Source organism: Bufo bufo, chromosome 10 (genome assembly GCF_905171765.1).
Source record: "Bufo bufo chromosome 10, aBufBuf1.1, whole genome shotgun sequence".
In the NCBI taxonomy this organism is placed as follows: domain Eukaryota; kingdom Metazoa; phylum Chordata; class Amphibia; order Anura; family Bufonidae; genus Bufo; species Bufo bufo.
In genome coordinates this window covers 40,917,710-40,941,474 of record NC_053398.1, presented here as the reverse complement: position 1 = coordinate 40,941,474, position 23,765 = coordinate 40,917,710, and the positions used below count along the sequence as shown (strand labels likewise).

Sequence of the window (23,765 nt, the reverse complement as noted above, 5' to 3'; positions counted from 1 at the left end):
TATATATATATTTAGATGTGGGCATCCAGTGGTTTTGCTTCATGAAAATTAAAGTTCTTTGCCAAGTTTCACCTAATAATGGTGGATGCAACTGTATGTCAGGAAATAATATTGGAATATTCTTACATTTTTAAGACGTTTGAATCAGTCCCTGGGATCTTAGAATACAAGGCAACAAATGCTGAACACCCCAAAGTCAAATGCCTCACCTACATATTCTCAGTGAATCTTAGAGTGTACCATTTTTTTGACAAAAAAAATAGTGCTTACATTCTATATAGCAGATCATTGAACAGTAGACTATAAACAGCTCTATGCACAGAGGTGACTGTGAGTGATTCCCAATCCTTAAAGGGGTTGTACCATGAAAAATAATTACAGCTTTCAAACCAGCACCTGGATCTGAATACTTCTGTAATTGCAGGTCATTACAAATTTTGTATAGCCACTGAGCTATTCATTGAACTCTATCTGTATAGCACCACCCAATGTTTGCACTTTTTCTAATTTCTCTGTCCACCTCACTGAGGTGGACGCACATGCTCAGTTCCATCCTTCAACTGCCATTAGCTGCAGAAACCAGGACATGCCCCCTGAGAAAGGACATGTCCCCTGAGCCGACAGCTTGAGATAAATCTGGCAGAGCAATTTGAGAAATTAATTGGGAGATCTCTGGACCCATATGAGGTATATGGCCCGTCATAGCTTTGTTAGAAAGAGTATTTCATGTTCTATATGATGTGTGATTTTCATTTATATTATTAATCATTGGATAACTCCTTTAATATAATAAGATACTCAAGCACCTAAAATATAATGTCAATATTTGTTCAAAAGTTGTCAACGTACATTCAGAGGCTTAAGGTCTCCGCTCGGAGTCATAAAAACACATGATTTTTTGACACACTGTCCACAGCACTGGTTGGTAGGTGGCACATACTCTTCATCCTGAATAGAAAAGTTATAATTAATAAAGAAATCAATCAACATAAGCATTTTTTGACTTAACAGGTCCATTGACCGTTTCAGAACCTCCACTGTTCCATGTCTGGTATTTAAAAATGGCAACCGCTCTCTAGCACAGCAGACACCATAGCTGCCGGGTTTCTACTGTTTTAAGTGGCAGACACTTGGAAGCTCATCATAAAGAAAAGACTGGCACTCACTTGATTGCTTTATGATGTATATTTATTGCACATTTTATTGCATATGACGTGTTTCAGCTAAGAAGTCTTGCTCAGTCTTTTTTATAGCTTCATACACACAGCTATAAAAAGTAATGAGTGTCAGAAAATGATGATAAAAAGAAAAAACATTTCCCAAAGTTTTTTTTTTTCATTATTAAAACACACAAAAAACTACATAAATGTGGCATTTTTGTAATTGTACTGACTAGAGGTGGGCGAATCGTAGCTGACAAAGTGGAATTCGTTTGGAATTTCAGAAAAAATTTGATTTGCAACGAATGCGAATTTCCTCGCGCTTCTTTGTAACGAATGGCAATTTTCCTAAAATGGCGGCTACACGTGTGAGGACTGAGAACATGGAACTCTGATAAGGTGGGATCACCCAGATTGACATGCCTGCATGCAGCCAATCAGCAGCCAGCCAGCCCTGTGATGTCACAGCCCTATAAATACGGCAGCCATTTTAGATTCTGCCATTTTCCAGCGTTCAGAATGCAGGGACAGACGTGTAAAGCGCTAGGGACAGCAATTGGAAAAACCTCATTGTGGAAAAAAAAACAACAGAAAAAACGATTTATAAGTGCAGGGAAAGGATAGGGAGGAATCATTTCACAGCATATTAGTGCAGGGAGAGACGTCAGAAAGCGCTAGGGACATTGATAGGAAAGTGATTTACAAGTGCAGGGAACGATTATTTGGGGATCCAAATAGTCATTAGACAGCTCTTTCATTCCAGCTTTTTGTTATTGGGCTGCAAGTGTTATGTTGAAAAGCCCTTAGAGGCTTATATCTTAGTATCTTATTCAGTACTACAAGACACATATATACGCATTTCACTTATGTAGTTATTTCTGGTGAAAGCATATAGGGGCATATTACAGTAACAAATAAAAATATATATGCACTGCACTGTTGCAGTCATTTCTGGTAAAAGCATATAGGGGCGTATTTTAGAACAAGAAATATAATAACGTACCGCACTGTTGCAGTTATTTCAGGTGAAAGCGTATAGGGGCGTATTTCCGTACGTCAAGAAAAATATATACGCACTTCACTCTTTATTTTTTTTTTATGGTCAAAACATATAGTGGCCTATTTCAGTCCAACAAGAAATATATATTCTCCGGTCACTTCTGCAGTTACGTATTTCTGTTAAAAGCGTATAGGGGCGTATTTCAGTACTGCAAGAAATATATATGCACTTCACTGTTTAATTTCTTTTCCGGTCGAAGCGTATAATGGCCAATTTCAGTGCAACAAGAAATATATATATATATATTCTCAGTTCACTGCTGCAGTTATTTCTGGTGAAAGCGTATAGGGGCGTATTTCAGTACTGCAAGAAATATATATTCTCACTTCACTGTTGGTTATATCTGGTAAAGCCTTTACTGGCGTATTGCAGCAGAAAAAGAAATATACATTCGCCATTCGCTGGTGCACTTACATGTAGAAAACCCTTTTTTGACGTATATCATTAGAAAAAGAAATATACATTCGCCATTCATTCTTGCACTTATATCTTGAAAAACCTTTATTGACGTATATCAGTAGAAAAATAAATATATATTCAGCGTTCACTGTTGCAGTTATATGTGGTAAAGCCTTTAGTGGCCTATTTCAGTAGAAAAATAAAGATATATTCAGCGCTGCAGTTATATGTGGGAAAGTCTTTTTTGCAGTATGAACCGAATTACGTTGTGGTGAAATTTTGTATTTACGTTTCACACACTGCGCGCTTACGTACGACATCCATAAGAGTGGCGCACCAATACAGGTGAATACACTATGCACTAACCCTGCACAAAAATGCTAACTAATTCACACCAGCCCGCATCTATCTGCGGTATTGTTTACTGGACACTACGGAGACTTCTCTTCAGCACAGAAACCGCAGGAGGACCGCATCTCGCTCTTCCAGCGCGGACCTACTTTCTCCACTACATCCCGTTCACTTCAGATCACTCCGCCTCAGGCGCCATTGTTTTTTTTAAACTGAAAGCCTATAACTCTCTGTTTAAAAGCCTTTAGTGGTGTATATATGTGGAAAAATAAAAATATACTTGGCGTTCACTGTTTCAGTTATATGTGGTAAAGGCTTTAGTGGCGTATATCAGTAGAAAAATAAAAAGATATTCGGCGTTCAGCGCGGCAGTTATAAGCGGTAAAACATTTTGGGACTTATTTAGGAGGAAAAAAAATTGTATTCAGCGTTCAGCGCTGCAGTTATATGCAGTAAAATCTTTTAGAATTATTTCGGTGGAAAAAAAAATCTTGCATTCAGCATTAAGCGCTGCACTTATATGTGGTAAAATCTTTTTTGAATTATTTCGGTGGAAATACAAATTTCCACCTCCTCTATTAACTTCCTCATCTCTTCATTAGCATTGGACACACTAGCTTTACACCACCAGCTTTATATATAAGTGGTGCAAGCATCACCTAGGGGCGAATAAAGGCAAATGACACTGCCAGCCTGTTAAAGAGAATTACAGCATGATACCACAATACATTTTATATAACATTTAGCAAGAGTTTAAAGTGCCCACATATAGCACATAGTGGGACACTGCATCAAGATAAATCAGGTGTGGATCAGCCCGGATTTCCACACACCAATGCCTGATGCATCAGACTAGATCATCCATGGTGCCACACAAACAATTTGACAAAAGAGACCGGTTTCTTTTGGCTACCTGCCTCAGCTACTCTTCTGATGCTGTTACCCGCCTGATGCCACACATCTGAAGCCAAGTGCTCCTTCTTTCACCCACCATCTTCAGCGGGTACTGATATTGCCACCCACCTCCACAGTATGTCACCTTGCCACTCTGTGGCCTCCTGATGCTGCCGCCACCTCTAGGCCCTGTCATTGGGCCACTCTGTGGTCTCCTCATGCTGCTTTCACCTCACCACTCTGTGGACTTCTCATGCTGTTCTCACCCTCCCAACTTCATGACTGGTCCACTATTTTGGCTTTCAGCTTGGCTGACATCATCATTTATTTGACACTTCTTCTGATCTGTCAGAAAGAAGGAAAAACGAAACGCTCAACGAATCCTGTCTGTGTAGCAGCTTTAAGGCCTGTATGGTCCCATCAGTATTGGCTTATGATTTGGTATCCAAAAGCAGGAGTGGGTAAAAAACACAGAAGACATGCAAATATTCCATTCACGTGTCATCTCTGTTTTTTTGCCTTTAGCAATACTCATGGACTATTGCGCAAATGCTGACCCAGTGAAGGCGGATGCTCCACAGACAGGATCCGTTTTTTCTGGGTAATTGTTCTGACAGATCAGAGAATGGGGAAAATTAATCAGTGACGTCAACACAAACTTACTGCTGACACCCTCTCCACTCTGTCGGGGGGCTCTACTTGTATGAGCGTTTAATAGAACAGGTTCTGTAGACACCTATGTGGAATCAGCTGACGAGGGTGTAAAAGGAGTGCGATTCTTTTTGACGCTAACATCTACCTGTAAGGCTGAGTTGATACTTGAGTTATTTGGTCAGTTTTGGACCCGTGACTGCCCAAATAAGTGAAGCATGCTGTGATTCTAAGTGAGACGCCTGGCATCTGCATGTCATATGGACTCACAGTATTATTTCACTACCAAAGCAGACTTCCTATGCATCTTACTACTAGGCTGTCACGGCTGAGGGTGGGGGAAACCCTCAGCCGTTCGGTGTCAATAATAAAGGGTAGCTGCTGGGCCAGGACAGGAAACAGGGAGCAGGTCACCTCCTAACGCATCCCTAAATCTGACCCTGACTCCTAGCTGTATGAGCCAACCCTGATGGTAGGAGGGCTCATACTCTGGAACCTAGGGTCCCTACTAGCCATCAGGATAGCCCTGGAACTAGGAGCAGGGTAAGACGACCTGTTCCTCCTAGGCACGGATGAACAGGAGTCTCACTGGCCAAGCTGCAAGGAATGGGAAACATATACAGCAGATGGCAATGGCAGGTAGTGAAACTAGTACCACACCTACCTGCCACAGACACACAGACTGGAACCCGTGCACAAGTGCTAATGTCCACACCAAACACAAAAGGACACAGCACACACACAAATCACACAGGAACCCAGAAACCATAAGCTGCAATAAACATAGAGACACCACTAGACATAGCATAACATAAGAAGATCAATGTCTAAACATAACTTATGACCACAAGGGTGGCCCTCACTGAGCAGATGGTATATAAGACCAGTAGGATGACTCCAGCAAACCATAGCTGGAGTACCCCTCAGCTACTGGCATCCAGCAGGAGCTAAATAGCCCAAGTAGCCGCACCCACACACAGACACACCCAGGGTTCACTCACTAGGAAGGGAATTAACCCTTCCAACACCAGGCAAGGTACGAAAGCCACTTAAAGGGAAAGTGTACACACAAACATCACACTCCACCTGTTACCACCGGCAACGGCATGCAAGGCAACCATGTCCTGGGAAACAGCCAGAAGGCCGAGACACTGCCACCACATGCACACAACACCACACGTTGCCACGGGCAACCGCAAGTGAAGGAAAGTTTCACAAAACACACCATAGGCCGTGACAAAGGCACAGTGTTCTACACAACTATAGAGGCTCTCAGCAGCCAGGAAATAGCAGTTTTTAATGTAATTTGCGTCAAATTTATTTGGATCAAACCAAATTTTTCCAGAAAAATGCGGCGAACCGGCGAATCGAATTTCTGAAAAAAAATCGCTCATCTCTAGTACTGCCCACAAAAAATAATAAGACTGCCAGATTTGCATTTTTTTTATTTTCAATTCCACTCAATTTGGAAATGTTTTCCATCTTACACTGTATAACTTATCTGGGCTATGTTAATGAAAAAATAAAAACAAATATAGCGCTGGGAAAGCAGGGAGTAAAAAACTGAAAAAAGGGGTTCATTACTTACATATTTACAGTCCTTTGAGCTTCTATATTGGCAGGTCTCTTTTTCTGTAACTGTAACAAGTTGTCCACTTGACTTCACACATTTATAAGTTGTACATTTGTCATCAGGGGAAGAAAGTGATTCTCCTTCCTGTAAAGCAGAATGAGCAGACTTTAACTATTCTTCATTCTGAATATAACCTGAATACAAAAAGGGTACAAGCCAGTGGCAAGAAACTAAAAAGCTGCTACTGTGCTTTCCTGCTCCGCCAAGTACTAATCTTGGCAAACTTCAAGCTATGGTACATGTCAATACTTCAAACATCCAGTATGGCCTGTTACCACTAGAAGCTTGTAAACTAAGATTGGTCGGGCAGAGTTGGGGCTTCTGTGTCAGACTTGTGGTGGTTGTGGTGTTGGGTTGATGAGCTGAATGCATTTTATTTATTTATTTATTTTTGCTATTTTACAGTATGTACTGTCTATATTATTTTTTCTAGTATTTGGACTTTATCCAATCTACTTTAACCAATTCAGGATCAGGGTAATTTTAGTCTATAAGATCAAAGTTTAGAATTTTTGTGCACAGTTTATAGGCTATAACATTATTTGTTTGGAAGGTAATATTGTTTTTGCAGTTTTTTTTTTTTTTTTTGGGGGGGGGGGATAAGGTTGATTTCCTTGCATACTGTTTTTTATGCTTATAATTTATGTTTTTTCAGAGTTTTTACATTTATAATTTGAAAAACGATACTTTTTAACATTAAAGGGCATCTGTCAGTAGATTTGTACCTATGAAACTGGCTGACCTGTTACATGTGCACTTGGCAGCTAAAGGCCTCTGTGTTAGTCCCATGTTCATATGTATCCTCAGTGCTGAGAAAAATTATGTTTTAATATATGCAAATGAGCCTCAAGAAACAATAGGGGCCTTGCCGTTACACCTGGAGGCTCAGCTCTCTCTGCAACTGCAGCACCCTCTCCACTTTGATTGACTTGGTCATGCAGTGAAAACATCATAATGCCTGTTTGACCCTGTCAATCAAAGTCCAGAGGGTGCGGAAGTTGCAGACAGAGCAAAACCTCTAGGTGTAATGGCAATGTCCCCATTGCTCCTACAGGCTCATTTGCATACATTAAAACTCCCGTTTTCTCAGCAATGCGGGCACATGTGAACATGGGACCAACACAGATGCCTTCAGCTGCCAAGTGCACATGTAACAGGTCAGCCAGTTGCATAGGTACACATCTGCTGACAAATGCCCTTTCCTATGATTAATAAAAATCTAAAATTAAAAAATTAAAATCAGACATTATACAGCACATGACAATCTTTTTCTAACAAAGCTAGAACCAGCCCTGTACCTCACATGGATCCAGAGATCTCCTCATTCATTGTTCCAATTGCTATGCTAATTTTACATCAAGCTGACAGCTCAGGTCCATGTCCTTTCTGCTGCAGCTAGGAGGGCATGTATTTTGTGCTGCAGTTCTCTCCCTATCACAGCTCAGGAGGAATTTGAAGCATGGAAATGGGCATGTGTGTCCACCTCAGCGACATGGACAGAGAAACAAGAAGAAAAATCAGCAGGTGGCGCTATAGAGATAACTCAATGGCTACGCTAAATTTTTAATTACAGGCATTTACAAAAGTAGTCAGATCCAGCTGCTGGTTTGGTTATAGAATGTTTTCCGTGGGACAACCCGTTAAACCTAAAATTGTTTTTTTAATAGCATTTTGTATTATCTACCATAGATTTTGATATATTATGTGTCCAATTTCTGTGAAACATTAAGATAAAGATTGTTGTGGGGATAGTTATTATAGGGGGTGGGTTATTTTTGTGAATTTTTTTATACTCACTATATTAAAAAAATAATTATATATATTTTATACTTTATGACATGTCACTCAAAGGTCAGAAAAGACGATTGGGGGGCTTTATTATTGTTTTCACGCTATATAGTTCCACTGTAACTGGCGGAATATGTGCATTTACAGTCAGTTTTAAGTGACTCCCATATCCAGGACTTTACAGTGCTGCTCATCTTCTTACAGAGCTTTCATCAATCCACACGACTATCGCCCAGCATATAAAGATTTTGGAGGGCAATATCTTTAATACAATCTAATACATTACTTAGCTCATATATCAGTAAGAACATTTTCTATCCTATTGCTCTCTGTGCTTCCTCCTTGCCCTACAATATCTCCTCCCAGAGTACTTCTGATCACTGATAATCTCGATGGGCGACTGGTCCACACAATTTACTCTGCACTTATTTCTAAATATTATGTGAATCTTGTTTGTTAAATACTGTCTTGTTCAGTAGTACAACCAATAACCGTATTCTCATTGTATCATCTCTCTTCCTTAGGCCTCTTTCACACTTGCGTTGTCCGGATCCGTCGTGTACTCCATTTGCCGGAAGTGCCCGCCGGATCCGTAACACTGCAAGTGAACTGAAAGCATTTGAAGACGGATCCGTCTTCAAAATGCGTTCAGTGTTACTATGGCACCCAGGACGCTATTAAAGTCCTGGCTGCCATAGTAGTAGTGGGGAGCGGGGGAGCAGTATACTTACCATCCGTGCGGCTCCCGGGGCGCTCCAGAATGACGTCAGAGCGCCCCATGCGCATGGATGACGTGATCCATGCGATCACGTCATCCATGCGCGTGGGGCGCCCTGACGTCACTCTGAAGTGCCCTGGGAGCCACACGGACGGTAAGTATACTGCTTCCCTGCTCCCCACTACACTTTACCATGGCAAACAGGACTTTAGTGTCCTGGCAGCCATGGTAACCATTCAGAAAAAGCTAAACGTCGGATCCGGTAATGCGCCGAAACGACGTTTAGCTTAAGGCCGGATCCGGATTAATGCCTTTCAATGGGCATTAATTCCGGATCTGGCCTTGCGGCAAGTGTTCAGGATTTTTGACCGGAGCAAAAAGCGCAGCATGCTGCGGTATTTTTTCCGGCCAAAGAACGTTCCGTTCCGGACCTGAAGACATCCTGATGCATCCTGAACGGATTTCTCTCCATTCAGAATGCATGGGGATAATCCTGATCAGGATTCTTCCGGCATAGAGCCCAGACGACGGAACTCTATGCCGGAACACAACAACGCAAGTGTGAAAGAGCCCTTAGATTGTGGAATCCTATCACTTTATGTTTACATTTTAACATTGTACTTAGCTATAATTGTATGTCACTATATCCTGTAATATTTTGTACAGCACTTCAGAATATGCAAGCGCCTACAAATGAAATTATTATTACAAAATGGATGGGTTCTTCCTTTCCTCTTGGATCAACATATCTCGAGATATGTGGATCAATATTACTGGCTTTTTTCAAAACTCATAATTGAGCACCAAAACTATGACCTCAACATACGTTCAGAAGTATAGCAGTTCCATTTGTTGTAGTAACGACACAGGATTTTTGGACACACTGTCCGCAGCACTGGTTGGTAGGTGGCACATACTCCTCACCCTAAATATAAAAGTTATAATTAATAATGAAATCATTCAACATAAACATTTTCACTGCACAGGTCCATTAACTCTCTCTGGACATCCTCCGTACATGTACAGCATAAGTCCAGTCTTTAAAATTGGCACTTTTGTAAGCGCAGCAGGCGCCATAGCTACTGGATTTCTGCTGTTCCATACCGCCAGACACATGGGGCTAATGTCTGCTATCGGTGATAACGTCAATCACAGACATTTAACCCCTCAGATGACATAGTCAAATGGGACCACAGCATCAGAGAGTTAGAAAACCTATGAGTGATGCGTTCCTGAAACTTGAACAGCTCCCCCATGCTGCAATCGGGAGAGCTTTTGGTTATATCTGTAAGGCCTAGCTTTTGTAAATATATAATTTCTTTGTAATCATACTGAGGCAGAGATTGAAGGTCAGGGGTCAGTTTTGCAGCACAGGTTTGTTTTAAATCCGTAAAAACAAAACCAATAAAATGTGTCAGGATTGTGAGGTTTTTGTTTTTTAATTCAACCCCATTTGAATTTTGTTTTCAATTTTACACTACGTAGTATGTAATATTAAATAGTGCAATTAGAAAGTACAATTTGTTCAGCAAAAAATAATCCTTTATATGTGGGCTATGTGAAATGAAAAAAAAAAAGCTATGGCTTTGGGAAGGCAGGGAGTAAAAAAATTAAAATGTAAAAGCAGATAATCGGTGTCACGGATCAGCTGATGTGAACCCACTGTGCCACTGACTGGCTATACTCTGGAGGGGTGTGTCTGAGCAACTACCTGGTCTTCACTAGAGCCTCTGGTGGTGAGGATAGGCTTGAGCCATTAGGGTAGTTGCCAGGGGCTACTCCAGAGCATAAACCAAGTCAGTGGCAGCTGGTCCAGGCAGCCCAGAGGATATCTGGGTAGGTACCGCAAGTACAAGCGTAGTCAGATGGCAGAGGCGTTACCAGGAGTGACGATGCAGGACTGAAGGATAAGGTAGAGATGAAGTCAGACAGACAGAGGATCAAGGCAGGCGACACAGGAGCAGGTCACGCAATCCGGGTCGGCAACAGGAGAGATGATTTAAACAGGCAGGGATCAGACGATAAGCGAAGTCCAGAAACAAAGTACAAGTCAGGAGCACCAGTGGTTGTCAGGCTCTCTAGCAAAAGACAAGGACCTTAACACTGAGGCATCTGGGAGAAGGGCGGAACCACTTAAATACCTGCAGGAGAGCCAGGGTTGGTCAGCGAGGTCATCTGACCTAACCCAGCCCACCCAGGGAGTGATGCATGCCGCCCTTAGAGCAGGGTATCATGACACCAGCCGAACTCAAGCTGTGTCCAGGGCTGAATAGAAACTGTAGAGCGGAATCCTCAGAAGCAATATCACTTATAAAAAAAAAAAGTGTCCCGGACTGCAGTGGTAATCGGGGGAACAGCAGTGCACCGCAGCTGTTGTTACAATCAGAAAGTTCTGAAGGGGCGCAATACTTACATATTTACAGTCCTTTGAGCTTCTATATTGGCAGGTCTCTTTTTCTGTAACTGTAACAAGTTGTCCGCTTGACTTCACACATTTATAAGTTGTACATTTGTCATCAGGGGAAGAAAGTGATTCTCCTTCCTGTAAAGCAGAATGAGCAGACTTTAACTATTCTTCATTCTGAATATAACCTAAATACAAAAAGGGTACAAGCCAGTGGCAAGAAACTAAAAAGCTGCTACTGTGCTTTCCTGCTCCGCCAAGTACTAATCTTGGCAAACTTCAAGCTATGGTACATGTCAATACTTCAAACATCCAGTATGGCCTGTTACCACTAGAAGCTTGTAAACTAAGATTGGTCGGGCAGAGTTGGGGCTTCTGTGTCAGACTTGTGGTGGTTGTGGTGTTGGGTTGATGAGCTGAATGCATTTTATTTATTTATTTATTTTTGCTATTTTACAGTATGTACTGTCTATATTATTTTTTCTAGTATTTGGACTTTATCCAATCTACTTTAACCAATTCAGGATCAGGGTAATTTTAGTCTATAAGATCAAAGTTTAGAATTTTTGTGCACAGTTTATAGGCTATAACATTATTTGTTTGGAAGGTGATATGTTTTTTTTTTTTTTTTTTTTTTTTTGGGGGGGGGGGGGGATAAGGTTGATTTCCTTGCATACTGTTTTTTATGCTTATAATTTATGTTTTTTCAGAGTTTTTACATTTATAGTTTGAAAAACTATACTTTTTAACATTAAAGGGCATCTGTCAGTAGATTTGTACCTATGAAACTGGCTGACCTGTTACATGTGCACTTGGCAGCTAAAGGCCTCTGTGTTAGTCCCATGTTCATATGTGCCCTCAGTGCTGAGAAAAATTATGTTTTAATATATGCAAATGAGCCTCAAGAAACAATAGGGGCCTTGCCGTTACACCTAGAGGCTATAGCTCTCTCTGCAACTGCAGCACCCTCTCCACTTTGATCGACTTGGTCATGCAGTGAAAACATCATAATGCCTGTTTGACCCTGTCAATCAAAGTCCAGAGGGTGCGGAAGTTGCAGACAGAGCAAAACCTCTAGGTGTAATGGCAATGTCCCCATTGCTCCTACAGGCTCATTTGCATACATTAAAACTCCCGTTTTCTCAGCAATGCGGGCACATGTGAACATGGGACCAACACAGATGCCTTCAGCTGCCAAGTGCACATGTAACAGGTCAGCCAGTTGCATAGGTACACATCTGCTGACAAATGCCCTTTCCTATGATTAATAAAAATCTAAAATTAAAAAATTAAAATCAGACATCATATAGTACATGACAATCTTTTTCTAACAAAGCTAGAACCAGCCCTGTACCTCACATGGATCCAGAGATCTCCTCATTCATTGTTCCAATTGCTATGCTAATTTTACATCAAGCTGACAGCTCAGGTCCATGTCCTTTCTGCTGCAGCTAGGAGGGCATGTATTTTGTGCTGCAGTTCTCTCCCTATCACAGCTCAGGAGGAATTTGAAGCATGGAAATGGGCATGTGTGTCCACCTCAGCGACATGGACAGAGAAACAAGAAGAAAAATCAGCAGGTGGTGCTATAGAGATAACTCAATGGCTACGCTAAATTTTTAATTACAGGCATTTACAAAAGTAGTCAGATCCAGCTGCTGGTTTGGTTATAGAATGTTTTCCGTGGGACAACCCGTTAAACCTAAAATTGTTTTTTTAATAGCATTTTGTATTATCTACCATAGATTTTGATATATTATGTGTCCAATTTCTGTGAAACATTAAGATAAAGATTGTTGTGGGGATAGTTATTATAGGGGGTGGGTTATTTTTGTGAATTTTTTCTATACTCACTATATTAAAAAAATAATTATATATATTTTATACTTTATGACATGTCACTCAAAGGTCAGAAAAGACAATTGGGGGGCTTTATTATTGTTTTCACGCTATATAGTTCCACTGTAACTGGCGGAATATGTGCATTTACATTCAGTTTTAAGTGACTCCCATATCCAGGACTTTACAGTGCTGCTCATCTTCTTACAGAGCTTTCATCAATCCACACGACTATCGCCCAGCATATAAAGATTTTGGAGGGCAATATCTTTAATACAATCTAATACATTACTTAGCTCATATATCAGTAAGAACATTTTCTATCCTATTGCTCTCTGTGCTTCCTCCTTGCCCTACAATATCTCCTCCCAGAGTACTTCTGATCACTGATAATCTCGATGGGCGACTGGTCCACACAATTTACTCTGCGCTTATTTCTAAATATTATGTGAATCTTGTTTGTTAAATACTGTCTTGTTCAGTAGTACAACCCATAACCGTATTCTCATTGTATCATCTCTCTTCCTTAGGCCTCTTTCACACTTGCGTTGTCCGGATCCGTCGTGTATTCCATTTGCCGGAAGTGCCCGCCGGATCCGTAACACTGCAAGTGAACTGAAAGCATTTGAAGACGGATCCGTCTTCAAAATGCGTTCAGTGTTACTATGGCACCCAGGACGCTATTAAAGTCCTGGCTGCCATAGTAGTAGTGGGGAGCGGGGGAGCAGTATACTTACCGTCCGTGCGGCTCCCGGGGCGCTCCAGAATGACGTCAGAGCGCCCCATGCGCATGGATGACGTGATCCATGCTATCACGTCATCCATGCGCGTGGGGCGCCCTGACGTCACTCTGAAGCGCCCTGGGAGCCACACGGATGGTAAGTATACTGCTCCCCCGCTCCCCACTACACTTTACCATGGCAAACAGGACTTTAGTGTCCTGGCAGCCATGGTAACCATTCAGAAAAAGCTAAGCGTCGGATCCGGTAATGCGCCGAAACGACGTTTAGCTTAAGGCCGGATCTGGATTCATGCCTTTCAATGGGCATTAATTCCGGATCTGGCCTTGCGGCAAGTGTTCAGGATTTTTGACCGGAGCAAAAAGCGCAGCATGCTGCGGTATTTTCTCCGGCCAAAGAACGTTCCGTTCCGGACCTGAAGACATCCTGATGCATCCTGAACGGATTTCTCTCCATTCAGAATGCATGGGGATAATCCTGATCAGGATTCTTCCGGCATAGAGCCCAGACGACGGAACTCTATGCCGGAACACAACAACGCAAGTGTGAAAGAGCCCTTAGAATGTGGAATCCTATCACTTTATGTTTACATTTTAACATTGTACTTAGCTATAATTGTATGTCACTATATCCTGTAATATTTTGTACAGCACTTCAGAATATGCAAGCGCTTACAAATGAAATTATTATTACAAAATGGATGGGTTCTTCCTTTCCTCTTGGATCAACATATCTCGAGATATGTGGATCAATATTACTGGCTTTTTTCAAAACTCATAATTGAGCACCAAAACTATGACCTCAACATACGTTCAGAAGTATAGCAGTTCCATTTGTAGTAGTAACGACACAGGATTTTTGGACACACTGTCCGCAGCACTGGTTGGTAGGTGGCACATACTCCTCACCCTAAATATAAAAGTTATAATTAATAATGAAATCATTCAACATAAACATTTTCACTGCACAGGTCCATTAACTCTCTCTGGACATCCTCCGTACATGTACAGCATAAGTCCAGTCTTTAAAATTGGCACTTTTGTAAGCGCAGCAGGCGCCATAGCTACTGGATTTCTGCTGTTCCATACCGCCAGACACATGGGGCTAATGTCTGCTATCGGTGATAACGTCAATCACAGACATTTAACCCCTCAGATGACATAGTCAAATGGGACCACAGCATCAGAGAGTTAGAAAACCTATGAGTGATGCGTTCCTGAAACTTGAACAGCTCCCCCATGCTGCAATCGGGAGAGCTTTTGGTTATATCTGTAAGGCCTAGCTTTTGTAAATATATAATTTCTTTGTAATCATACTGAGGCAGAGATTGAAGGTCAGGGGTCAGTTTTGCAGCACAGGTTTGTTTTAAATCCGTAAAAACAAAACCAATAAAATGTGTCAGAATTGTGAGGTTTCTGTTTTTTAATTCAACCCCATTTGAATTTTGTTTTCAATTTTACACTACGTAGTATGTAATATTAAATAGTGCAATTAGAAAGTACAATTTGTTCAGCAAAAAATAATCCTTTATTGTGGGCTATGTAAAATGAAAAAAAAAAAGCTATGGCTTTGGGAAGGCAGGGAGTAGAAAAATTAAAATGTAAAAGCAGATAATCGGTGTCACGGATCAGCTGATGTGAACCCACTGTGCCACTGACTGGCTATACTCTGGAGGGGTGTGTCTGAGCAACTACCTGGTCTTCACTAGAGCCTCTGGTGGTGAGGATAGGCTTGAGCCATTAGGGTAGTTGCCAGGGGCTACTCCAGAGCGTAAACCAAGTCAGTGGCAGCTGGTCCAGGCAGCCCAGAGGATATCTGGGTAGGTACCGCAAGTACAAGCGTAGTCAGGTGGCAGAGGCGTTACCAGGAGTGACGATGCAGGACTGAAGGATAAGGTAGAGATGAAGTCAGACAGGCAGAGGATCAAGGCAGGCGACACAGGAGCAGGTCACGCAATCCGGGTCGGCAACAGGAGAGACAATTTAAACAGGCAGGGATCAGACGATAAGCGAAGTCCAGAAACAAAGTACAAGTCAGGAGCACCAGTGGTTGTCAGGCTCTCTAGCAAAAGACAAGGACCTTAACACTGAGGCATCTGGGAGAAGGGCGGAACCACTTAAATACCTGCAGGAGAGCCAGGGTTGGTCAGCGAGGTCATCTGACCTAACCCAGCCCACCCAGGGAGTGATGCATGCCGCCCTTAGAGCAGGGTATCATGACACCAGACGAACTCAAGCTGTGTCCAGGGCTGAATAGAAACTGTAGAGCGGAATCCTCAGAAGCAATATCACTTATAAAAAAAAAAAGTGTCCCGGACTGCAGTGGTAATCGGGTGAACAGCAGTGCACCGCAGCTGTTGTTACAATCAGAAAGTTCTGAAGGGGCGCAATACTTACATATTTACAGTCCTTTGAGCTTCTATATTGGCAGGTCTCTTTTTCTGTAACTGTAACAAGTTGTCCGCTTGACTTCACACATTTATAAGTTGTACATTTGTCATCAGGGGAAGAAAGTGATTCTCCTACCTGTAAAGCAGAATGAGCAGACTTTTACTGTTTTTCATTCTCAATATAGCCTAACTACAAAGGGTACAAGCCAGTAGCAAGAAACTAAAAAGCAGCATGCCCCTACTAAACAAGCTACGGTACATGTCCATACTTTGATTATCTGGTGTGGCACAAAATCACTGGGAGCGTGTAAAAACTACCACTCGAGGGGCAGAGTTGGAGCTTCTGTGTCAGATTTGTGTTGGTTGTTGTGTTGGGTTGATGAGTTGAATACCTTTTATTTTTTTTTGAACAGCTACTTTAACCAATTAGAGTAATTTCAGTATTCAATTTTTAGAAATGTTTTACACACTTTAGTTTAGCGGCTATAACTTTGTTTCCTGGGCTAGCGACATGATTTTTGCAGCTCTTTTTTGGTGAATAAGAAAAGTTACCTTGCATACTGTTTTTATATCTGTAATTTATGGGGAGGAAGGGGGGTCAGAATTTTTAAGCCTATAGTTTAAAAAAATGTTTTTTTTTATTACTTTAACTATTTGTTTTTCTACTAATAGAATAACATTAACCTAAAAATGATTTTGTAAGTTGCATTCGTCATTGTCTACCATAGATTTTGATATATTATACATATGTCTAATATCTGCTAAACAGTAGCCATAATGAATAGTACTCGAATAGTTATTTGGGGGGGGGTTATTTTTGTGTATATTTTTCTATCATTATTATACTAGAAAATTAATAATTTTTTTTATACTTTATTTTATGTCCATGAAAGGAAAGAAAAGACCATTGGGGACTTTATTATTGTATTTTATACACTATATTGTTGCACTTTAAATGGGAGAATATGTGCATTTATAGTCACTATTTTACGTGACTCCCACATCCAAGACCTTACAGTGCTGCTCATTTTCTCACAGAGCTCTCATCAATCCACAAGACTCCTGTTCAGCATACAAAGCTTTTCAAAGGCTATACATTTAATACAATCTAATACATTACCAAGCTCATATATTAATATGAACACTTTCTATTCTATCAAGGTTTTTTCTAACATTTCACAATATTTTGTGGAATTCTTTGCTTAAGAAATTGGAGTCCTTATTAAGGTTCAAGTTAACATAGGGATGGATACATCTGTATGTCAGAAAATAATATTTAAATATCAGGTCCTGTATCAGATTCATGAAACGGAACCTTTCACATTAAACATGGGGCCAGATTTATCATTACTCTGACAGCTCACTCCACTTTCACATATGGCTAAAGTCAGTTTTAGCCAAGTCAGATTTATGATCGGCCCTTTAAGACGGTAATAAATGTGGTTGGACGGTAGCAGTTTATCTGTCAGTAAGCAGCTTTACAAAAGTCGCACGTCTTTATGAAAAAGTCGCACGTTCTATTAAAAAGTCTCATAAGATAAGCATGGTCCTCACTGGAGTGAAATTGCGCATTTTTTTGCGACTTTTTAGCGACTTTTTAAATAGTCGCAATAGTAAATCTGTCTAGAGATTCATTTACATAAGAAAGCATGCCCATTTTCAGAAAACTGGTGAGCATAGTGCAGAGCAGAATAAAGTCGCAAATTTTTGCACAGTTTTAGTGATTGCGCAAAAATTTGCGACTTTTTCACTCCATTATTCTGAATTGAGCTAATGATAAATCTGGCCCATGGTGTTTAAGCTACAGGCATCATGTTGTAGAGCAGAAGTAGTTGACCAGATAGATATATACTTTTACGGAAAATATTCAGCATAACTTATATTTTAGTCCCTATGTTCTTTATAGCAAATACTTGTATAATAGAAGATACACAGCACTGTGCACAGGTGACTGATTCCCAGCCTTTAAGGGGGTTGGCACACCAAAAAAATATTCTACAGTTTTCAAACCAGCAACTTGATCAAAATACTTCTGTATTGCATGTAAGAAAAAAATGTGTATAGCTTTTGAGCAATTTTAATGAACTTTATCTGTTTTGCACCACCTGCTGTTTGCTCTTTTTCTAATTCCTCTGTCCACCTCACTGAGGTGGACGCACATGCTCAGCTGACACCAGATTCAGCAAACAGAACATGCCAACTGAGAAAGGACACCTCCTCCCTCAGCTGACAGCTTAGAATAAATCTAGCAGAGCAATTGGAGCAATAAATGGGCAGATTTGCGGATCCATAGGAGGTACAGGGCTATTTCTAAATTTGTTGGAAAGAGGTTGTCGTGTACTATTTGATGTCTGATTTTCATTATTTACATTAATTATGGGATAACCACTTTAATATAATATGATAATTATGCACCTAAACTATGATGTCAACATATGTTCAAAGTGCTTGGGTGCTCTGGCCGAACACATCGGGATACTCGGGTGTTCTACCGAGCACCCACGTATAATGGAAGTCAATGGAAGAGCCCGAGCATTAAACCAGACACCCCCTGCCTGGTTCATAGGAAAAGGTCAGAAATTGATGGAAACACCACCGAAATGATTCGGGAACAGCATGGAGAGGATGTCTCGATGCATCTTGGACTCCCAGGTCGCTGCTGTGAACCATGCTGTCCGAGTAGTAGACCACTTTTACAGACTGACAATAATACGCACAAAACCGGGAAAAAAATAATTTGAGGAAAAATTGTTAAGAAACATTCTTTGCTGTATATTTACTTGTATATAAAGTGCAAGTGCTGCCAAAATTTACAAGGAAGAGGTACTCCAATACAACTTGTATATAACATAATGGAGGGCCTCATTCACATTGTGGTACAATAGTTCAGGTAGTGGGACTCCTACAAAAACATTTGGAGCAAGGGCCTGCTGATCTGACCATCTAAAACTTTAGGGGTGAGGCCCTGCTGGCGCATTGGTGACTCTAGATAACCTCTGGGCGATTGCACATCCCCGTGACGGCGATTATCCATTCGGATGTCTACCCTATCAACTTTCGATGTTCTTTTCTGCGCCTACCATGGTGATAATGGGTAACGGGGAATCAGGGTTCGATGCCGGAGAGGGAGCCTGAGAAAGGCATACCACATCCAAGGGAGGTCAATGGCTGAAATCTGATTGGCTGTTGTTGCCTTGCCCCTTTTTTTTCCTAATTGCGAACCACCCAGAGAGGGTGGGTCAAGTTATTAAAGCACAAGCGTCCAAGGAAGGAAGCAGGCGTGCGGCAATTACCCACTCCCGACTCGGGTAGGTAGTGACGATAAATACCAATACAGCACTTTTAGGAGTTTCTGTTATTGGAATGAGTACACTTTCCGTTAATGAGGATCTATTGGAGGGCAAGTCAGGTGCCAGCAGCCAACTTGCCCCCGGCCTCTACAACGTTCACCCAGTGTGCCATCATGGTAAGGATTGTGTTGATCGGAGTCTCTATTGAGACTGGACTTGTAGGTGAGGGCCTGCTGCTGCTTTGTTGACTCTAGATAACTTTGAGGCGATCGCACGTCCCTGTGATGGCGACGATCTATTTGCATGTCTGCCCTATCAACTTTGGAGCATTTTTTTTAACAAGGACCTTCTGGTATAGCACCGTTTTGCTTGTCCTCTCCACCAGAGGAATGAGAGATGAGAATTTCTCTTTGTAGCAGGGGTCAAGAAGGGTGAACAACCAGTAATCCGTGTTGTCTAAAATGCGTATAACGCGCGGGTCGTGAAAAAGGCAGCCTACCTCGAAGTCAGCCATGTGTGCCAGAGTACCAACAGGCAAGACTTCACTGTTGTCATCAGAAGGTGAGCTGACCCTGTAAAAGATTGTAGGTGAGGGCCTGCAGGTGAGCTGACCCTGTAAAACTTTTTATGCGACGGCCTTCTGGTGAGCTGACCCTGTAAAACATTATATGCGACGAATAAGCATGTTGATATGATGGAAGAGGAGGAGGATGAGAAAAGGATGATTTAACCATATACCCTTTTTTGTGGTGGAAGGGGTGCATGGGAATAGTGTTTTGAGTACATTAAACAAAACATTTAAAGTCCCTTTGTTCATCTCCTCTGGTGGAGTCGAGAAGTCTGGGGCAGTCCAGGCCTTGTTCACTTTTATAAGAGTCAACCTGTCAGCATTTTCAATTGACAGGCGGACACGCTTAGCTGTTATAATGCCACCAGCAGCACTAAATACCCGCTCAGACAAAACTCTGGTGGCAGGGCAGGCCAGCACCTCCAAGGCATAGAGCGCCAGTTCATGCCACGTGTCCAGCTTGGACACCCAGTAGTTGTAAGGCACTGAGGGATCACTGAGGACGCTGACATGGTCTGCTACGCACTCCTTCACCATCTTCCAAAACTTTTCCCTCCTTGTGACGCTAGGCCGCGCATCAGGGTAAGGGGGCTGGCGGGGTGTCATTAAACTGCCCAGGCCTTGGAGTGTGTTGCCCTGCTTCTGTTGAAACTGCTGTGTGTTCCCCTTGTCTCCCCGTCTCGGTTGACCAAGGAAGTACAGACTCTGTCGCCAGCGTTGTCAGATGGAAATTTTTAGAGCAATTTTTCAACAAGGACCTTCTGGTATTGCACCGTTTTGCTCGTCCTCTCCACCTGAGAAATGAGAGATGAGAAGATCTCTTTGGAGCGGGGATCGAGAAGGGTGAACACCCAGTAATCCGTGTTGTCTAAAATGTGTATAACGCGCGGGTCGCGGGAAAGGCAGCCTAACATGAAGTCAGCCATGTGTGCCAGAGCACCAACAGGCAAGACTTTGCTGTCATCATCAGGAGGATCACTCTTAATCTCCTCATCTTCTTCCTCCTCTTCTGCCCACCCACGCTGAACAGATAGAATTAAACTTCCATGGGTACTACCCTCTGTAGAGGAGGCAACCGTCTCCTCCTCCTCTTCATCGTCCAATTTGCGCTGAGAAGACGGACTGAGGGTGGTCTGGCTATCACCCTGTGTAATGTCTTCTTCCCCCAATTCCACCTCTTCCACATGCAAAGTGTTGTCCTTAATTGTGAGCAGCGAGCGTTTGAGTAGACACAGAAGTGGGATGGTTACGCTGATAATAGCATTATCGCCGCTCACCATCTGTGTTAATTCCTCGAAGTTTAATAAAACCTCACAGAGGTCAGACATCCATGCCCTTTCCTTGCTTCTGATTAGCAGAAGCTGACTGGAAAGGCGACGATCATGTTGCAGCTGGTATTCCACTACTGTCCTCTGCTGCTCACAAAGCCTGGCCAACATGTGAAACGTGGAGTTCCAGCGCATGCTCACGTCGCACAACAGCCAGTGAACTGGCAATTTCAAGTGCTGCTGCAGCATTGACAGACTGGCTGAAGCTGTCGTGACTTGCGGAAATGTGCACATAGGTTTTGAGAAACCACTGAACCACAAGGTTGAACACCGGGGCTAGGCATGGGATGTTTCTGAGCTTGCCGAGCTCCAAAGCCGCCACCAAGTTACGGCCATTATCAGACACAACCATGCCTGGTTGTAGGTTGAGTGGCAAGAGCCCCAGCTCAGTCTGGTCTTTTATCCCCTGCCACAGCTCTGCGGTGGTGTGCTGTTTGTCCCCTAAGCATATCAGCTTTAGCACGGCATGTTGACGCTTCCCTACAGCAGTGCTACACTGCTTCAAGCTACTGGCTGATGGCTGACTGGTGCTGCACGCGGATAATTCAGAGGTGGAAGTGGAGGAAGAAGTGAAGGAGGAGAAGTGGGGGTTGGAGCCACCAATCTTCGGCGTCGGTAGCAACTGTGCCATCCCAGGGTACGACTCGCTCCCAGCTTCCACAATGTTCACCTAGTGTGCCGTCAGGGAAATGTAGCATCCCTGGCCAAATGCACTTGTCCATGTGTCGGTGGTTAAGTGGACCTTCCCAGTAACTGCGTTGGTCAGGGCACTTGTGACGTTCAGGGACACATGTTGGTGTAAGGTGGGCACGGCACACCTTGAAAAATAGTGGCGGCTGGGGACAGAGTACCGCGGGACGGCCGCTGACATCAGACTGCGGGAGGCCTCAGTGTCCACAAGCCCAAATGGCAACATTTCCAGGGCCAGTAATTATGAAAGGTGCGCATTTAGTGCTATGACCTGTGGGGGGTGCCTGGGTATTTGTGCTTGCATTCAAATGCCTGGGGTAATGACATTTGGATGCTGCGCTGGGACAGGGAAGTGGATGTGGTCACTGATGGTGCTTGCAAAGGTCCAGTTGCAGGACCGGAGGCATCCTCGTCTGCGCCTTCAACAGGCAATTGGCCATCACATACCATAGGGGAAGAGGAGGCAGTGGTGTGACCCGCAGACACAGATTGTGGACCCAGGCATTTGGCCCACTTTTTACGTGGCTTGGATGCCATGTGCCATCATGCTGGTGGTGGTGAGGTTGCTAGTGTTCACGCCCCGGCTCATTTTGGTGTGGCACAGGTTGCAAACTACTATTCTTTTGTCGTCCGCACTTTCCTCAAAAAAGCGCCATACTGCGGAACACCTACCCCTTGACAAGGGAGATTTCCGCAAGGGGGTGCTCCTTGGAACAGTTGTGGGCCTGTTTGGTGTGGCCCGCCTTCTCCCTTTTGCCACCCCACTGCCTCTTCCAGTCTGTTGCGGTGCTGCAGATCCTTCCCCCTCTGCTGTCCTCGCTCAGCTTTCCACCTTCCCAGGTTGGGTCAGTGACCTCATCGTCCACCACCTCCTCTTCCACTTCCTCACTCTAATCATCCTCCTGATTTGTTGACCTAACCACAACCTCAGTGATTGACAACTGTGTCTCATCTTCTTCATCAACCTCTTGAGACAGTAATTGCGTTTGACTCATTGGCAACTGTGTCTCTTCATCATCCACCTCATTAAACACGAATTGCCATTCCCCACCATCATTTTCTTGTGACTGTGGATGCTCAAGAGGTTGGGAATCAGGGCACAAGATCTCATGTCCCTCTTCAAGTGTGCTTGGCGAGAGGGCCAAATCAAGTAATGGCGATTAAAAGAGCTCCTCGGAATTTCCGAGTGTGGGATCACTTGTTTGGCCAGACTCTCCATGGTGGGAGGAAGGAGCATCATGGAGAGGATTCTGTTGACCAGACTCTTGGCTACTGAGACTGGATTTGGTGGAAGACAGGGTGCTGATTAACCGACTGCAAGCATTATCTGCTGCAATCCAACCGACCACCTGGTCGCACTGGTCTGACTTCAAGTGTTTTGTCCTGCGACGCCCTGCAAACTGGGACATGAAGCTAGGTATCGTGGATGATTGTTTTTCTTGTGCTCTGGCAGCAGGCACAGTTTCTACGCCCCCAGGGCCACGGCCTCTGCGTGAACCATCAGCATCACGGCCACATCCCCATCCCTTACTGCTTGCCTTCTTCACAGCAAGCACAGTATATGGAAAAAGTACATAAAAGTATGGAAAAAGGAAAATAGATTTCACTTATATTTTTCCTATCTCTTGTCCTAACACACAGAAGTTATTGTACAGATGTCACAAGTCACTGCAGACACCCTCTATAGAAAAAGTATTGAAAATGACGGAAAAAATATACTAGTTTTTACTTATATTTGTCCTATATCTGGCTCTGACACACAGAAGCTATTGGACAGATGTCACAAGTCACTGCAGATACCCTCTATAGAAAAAGTATTCAAAATGATGGAAAAAAATTATGGCTATATTATATTGCTGCCAG

General features: G+C 42.8%; 1 protein-coding gene across 6 annotated transcripts in view; it reads right to left on the bottom strand.

The window, feature by feature from the left end:
• LOC120981020 (kielin/chordin-like protein) overlaps nucleotides 1-23,765 on the bottom strand; it is an 87,209-nt gene that overhangs the window by 42,254 nt on the left and 21,190 nt on the right. For 4 of the 6 annotated variants that reach the window (XM_040410468.1, XM_040410469.1, XM_040410470.1 and 1 more), the window contains 6 exons: nucleotides 16,034-16,162; nucleotides 14,448-14,546; nucleotides 11,068-11,196; nucleotides 9,481-9,579; nucleotides 6,104-6,232; nucleotides 850-948 (listed from right to left, as the gene is read on the bottom strand). In XM_040410468.1, the coding sequence (XP_040266402.1) occupies nucleotides 850-948; nucleotides 6,104-6,232; nucleotides 9,481-9,579; nucleotides 11,068-11,196; nucleotides 14,448-14,546; nucleotides 16,034-16,162 (684 nt within the window). The remainder of the gene's footprint in view (nucleotides 1-849; nucleotides 949-6,103; nucleotides 6,233-9,480; nucleotides 9,580-11,067; nucleotides 11,197-14,447; nucleotides 14,547-16,033; nucleotides 16,163-23,765) is intronic. The other 2 variants (XM_040410471.1, XM_040410472.1) reach the window with 2 other exon arrangements.